Source organism: Glossina fuscipes, unplaced genomic scaffold, assembly GCF_014805625.2.
Source record: "Glossina fuscipes isolate IAEA_lab_2018 unplaced genomic scaffold, Yale_Gfus_2 28, whole genome shotgun sequence".
In the NCBI taxonomy this organism is placed as follows: Eukaryota; Metazoa; Arthropoda; class Insecta; order Diptera; family Glossinidae; genus Glossina; species Glossina fuscipes.
Genome location: NW_023998423.1, coordinates 7401306 through 7405751, shown reverse-complemented (window position 1 = coordinate 7405751; position 4446 = coordinate 7401306). Strand labels below are relative to the sequence as shown.

At 33.1% G+C, this 4446-nt stretch overlaps 1 protein-coding gene across 24 annotated transcripts in view; it reads left to right on the top strand.

The window, feature by feature from the left end:
• LOC119636578 (protein muscleblind) overlaps positions 1-2643 on the top strand; it is a 216865-nt gene extending 214222 nt beyond the window's left edge. For 11 of the 24 annotated variants that reach the window (XM_038031993.1, XM_038031987.1, XM_038031985.1 and 8 more), the window contains 2 exons: positions 419-503; positions 1660-2641. In XM_038031993.1, coding sequence (XP_037887921.1) covers positions 419-503; positions 1660-2597 — 1023 coding nt within the window. In that variant the 3' untranslated portion in view covers positions 2598-2641. Of the gene's footprint in view, positions 1-418; positions 504-1659 lie in introns of those variants that run through there. The other 13 variants (XM_038031999.1, XM_038031998.1, XM_038031996.1 and 10 more) reach the window with 9 other exon arrangements.
• Positions 2644-4446: the final 1803 nt, after the last annotated feature.

Below are 4446 nucleotides of genomic sequence, written 5' to 3'. Positions count from 1 at the left end.
AAAAAAAACTGTATTAACTAATTTTTGCTCTTTTTCTTTCTTTCTTTTTCCTCTCTTTTTTCGTTATTTCGGTATTTATTTTTTTCTTTTACAAAATTAAACAAAAAATTATTATAATTGTTGTGAATTGAACTTGGTTGTATTAAAAACAAAAAAAAATAACCAAAAAAAAAAAAAAATTAAATAAACAAAAATTGAAACATCGACACCGTATTTAAAAAAAAAAAATTTTTTTTTTTATATAACAACAACAATTGTGTATTGAATTGCGTTTTAATTTGGTTTCTTTTTCTTTGTGCTCGCATCCGTAAAAAATGAAACGAAAACAAAAATAAACAACAACAACATTAAAAAAAAAAAAAACAAAATTAATAAATAAAAACATACGAACATACGAAACACAAAACTGAACACATAGTTACTGGACACCCTCCCGGTGTGCCAAGATTTTAATAGATCTATGTGCAGTCGGTTAAATTGTAGATTCGTTCATTTGACTGAAGGTAAGTGCATGTGGCTACTGATTTCATTTATTTTCTTTTCAAGTATTCTTTTCCCCAATTTAGTTTAGTTTCATTTTTAGTGACTGCCTATCTTTAGGATACGCTTCAAGAAATTTGTTTTTCAGTTGTAAGCTTCGATTTTTTTTTTTTTTTTTTTTTTTTTTTGTTTTCCTAGTTTTACATAGAGTTCTGTACCGCTTTAAAAGAGAACAAAGCACGAGAAAATCTATAAAACATTATAATAGATATTGGCGAGCGGATCTCTTAGCCAGCCTATACACAGACACATTCAATGAATAAAAAATTTTATTTTTCAAATTGAAAATTTTTCAAAATTTCTGTTTGGAAAGTGTAAAAGATTTTAAAATATTAAAAGTGAAAAAAAAAAAAAAAAATGTACAAAAAATAACAGGAGAGTTTGTTTGAAAAAGAAAGTAATCAAAACTCTCAGATCCCTAACGAAGTGATTTTTTTTCCTTAGCACTTTGTTTTTTATATTCTCTTCTTCAGAAATGAATAAATTGGATTTTATTTGAATTTCTTTAAAAGTTTTTTATATAGACATTAATTATATATAAGAGCTATCAGAGAATAAACCTATACATATATATATATATATACATATGTAGGGTTTTTCATGAGAGGCTTTCCTTACCCAACTTTTTTTTCGGCAATCAATCGGTTTTCTCGTTCATTGTTTGTCGTATTGCATGGGTCAGGTAGTGGGTGGTATCTTGACTCCACCCCATGTGGCCGGTGGTATGACCTCCACATCAAAAAGCAAATTCCTCTTGGTTACCTGGACTAAATGTGACAAACTGATCTATTAACGAAACTATTGGGTCAAACATATCGATCTTATTCCTCAAAAATATGAGCGCATGCGCAAAATGCCGATCAAGTCAATCGAAAGGCCTTTTCAATCTTAAACAAGCATGGGAGCGAAAAAATTATGAAAAACCCTATAAACAATTATTTGTAGGAAAATATTTAAATATAAAATAATATTAATTCGCTATCTTGTCTGTCTTTCTTTTTCTTTCTCTCTCACGTCTTCTATGCATCTTTCTTCTCTTTTCTTCTTTTGTGTTTTCGATTGCTTTTGTTTTCCCCTTACGATCTAATTGTTTCCGATACTTTACATTACCTGGTGAAGATGATAAAGTTGAAGTATGTGATCAACGTGTGGCTGTGTGTCGCGACCATGCTAATGGTCAGTGCAGACGTAAACAATGTAAATATTATCATATACCAATCGTTCTGCCGCCCGCGAACGTTATGGCAGCGCTAATCAATAGTAACACCAGCGGCATCAGCAATAATAACATTAACAATAATCTAAATCAAGAACAACAACAACAACAACAAAATAATAATAATTATAAGCAACAACAACAACAACAACAACAAAAGCTAGCAGGGTCAACAATTGCCACCACAAACTATAATAATAACTTGATTATTATAGAACCACAACATCAGCATCCAGCTCAGCAATCACAGCAACAGATCCACAATTTCGATGCTGAAACCACTATAGCTGGAGGCTACGGCACCTTAACTAACAAAATAGCTTTAACAACAGCATCGTCTAAAATTTACAATACTGCGCCACCACCACCACCACCAGCGGCAGCGGTGGCCTATCATCCTGTGCACTATACAACTGCTGGTACACCGTATCATCATCCTCATCATCAACTGCAACATCAGCACCATCATTATCATATAACTCCACCATATTCACCGTCAGCTGCATCCACTACTTCATCGAACTCATCAGCCTGTCCCAAGCCAACATCACCCATATTATCTTCGACAACTACGCTTCCAACGAATTCGACAGCTACAAAGCCCACCCCTATAGCAGCGACGCACTATGTGCCCACCACCACATTTCTAAAAGCTTCGCCTGCCATGACCATTGCAATTGCCACTCAGGCACCACTTTTATTAGGCAACACTAACACGAACAGCGAGTACGGCTCTAATTGCATTCCGATTATAACAACACCGCCTGCATTGACACCACTAACGCCGGTAACTCAGCATCCAGCTTTTATGTATCCGGCAACACCGCAAACGCAGCATTAAACAACCAAAAAAAAAAAAAAAAATAAAACCAAAACAAAATAAAAAAAAAAAAAAAAAAAAAAAAAAGCTGAATATTTTAACTTGTGTTTTTTTTGTTATTTATTTTTTTTTTTTTTTTTATACCTACTCAAATGAGGGGTTTACTTGATTTGTTCTTCTGTTTGTAACATTTATAAAAAAAAAAATAAAAAAAACAATTAGAAACTCTACAAAAATTATACTTGATCAGCTTAATATACTCTGAATTGACTTAATCGTGTCGGTCTGGTCGTCCGTCTCTCCGTCTGTCTATCCCTCTATTTATTGCCAGCTATTTTAACCAAAGTGGGCGGCAAAGCAAATGAAAATTGGTTTACGCTCTCGGTGTGCATGAATATTGTGGTCTCAAAGCCTGCACTAAAATTGCAGTAAAAAAAAAAAACGAGCCAAATATATCCTGGGGCCATGAAATAGACACGCCCTTAGTGAACAAACTATTTTGCAAACTATAAGAAACTATTTGAGGTGATAGGTATTTAGGACTATTGTTAAGGCCAATGTAATTTTTGTTCTTCTTCATATTTGTATTATTTTAATTTATTTATATATTTATTTATTCGTAATAAAGTTTATATAATTAAATTGAATTTTAATATATCTAAACAAACAAAAAAAAAAAAAAAACAACTCACGTAACAAGTCACGTAAAAACATTAGAATTTATAATTCATTTTTAAGCTACGAGATAAAACACAATAGGTAACGTGCGTGTGTTAGTGAATTTACTTCTCCCATCATCAAAGTTTGTTTTTAAATAGCAAACCAAAATTATATTCACCTTTGGGCGCAATTTCTATATATTTACCATGCGAGTTAAACTCATGAGGATCCCATCAATTTTTTCCATTTAAAGGTGTATACTATGGAAAGTTTTGCTAGGCGGGGTGCGCGAACGGATTCTATTCGATCCCGCCAACTAAGCTGAATTTTTCTACAATTACGAATTCCAAAATTTCGTCCAGGCTAGACATGGCCAGGAAAATGTAAATTTTATTCCGTAATCGATACTTACGTCCTTGCAATTGTGATAGCAAGTGTTAGAAACGTAGAAAAAGATGGATAGCTAGAGAGATTACATATATACCGTAGATCCCATCCCACTATTGCACATATTTAAAGCAGCTTTTCACATTTCACATCCGTGACCCCGAAGCTTCACCTTCAATCTGTGATTCATTTCGGGTAAATTTTAGATCGAAAATCTATTTTTAAATCGGCTGCACCTAGAGTCTGCTGTAATATCCGGACAAGAATTTATTATTCTTGAAAGAAGGAACTATAAATTTATTGTATATGTGAGTTTAGAAAGGATCCATTGTTGCACGCACTATGTTGCTAAAATAATAACAAATGAATATTAGAAAGCAGTTATAGAAAAAATTTGAATAAAGAAAATCTCTCCTCGTTCGCATACAATGGTATGTAGTTAACCTTAAGGATTGCAATGATGGCAAGAAAATCAACACTTGCATTCACCTTCACGCCCCGAAGATCCCATAAGGGATCCGTAATGTTTGAGTACATTTTTCCTAAGTTCAGAGAAATTTTGCTCACAAATTGAGTGGTAGCACGCACAAGACGCTTCTATATAATTAAATAATGGAGAAAAAGGCGAGATCTTTAATATATTTTTACTAATAAGATGCGACATAACGCAGACATCGACTTGAAATTTAATTTGACCATGAAGATCGAATTGTAAGAGTTGCCATCCAACTGTAATACAATCAGATATGAAATACTTATGACCAAGGAAGCAGGATACGGGAGATTGGTGACTACTGTGCAACACTCGGAAATATATATAAAA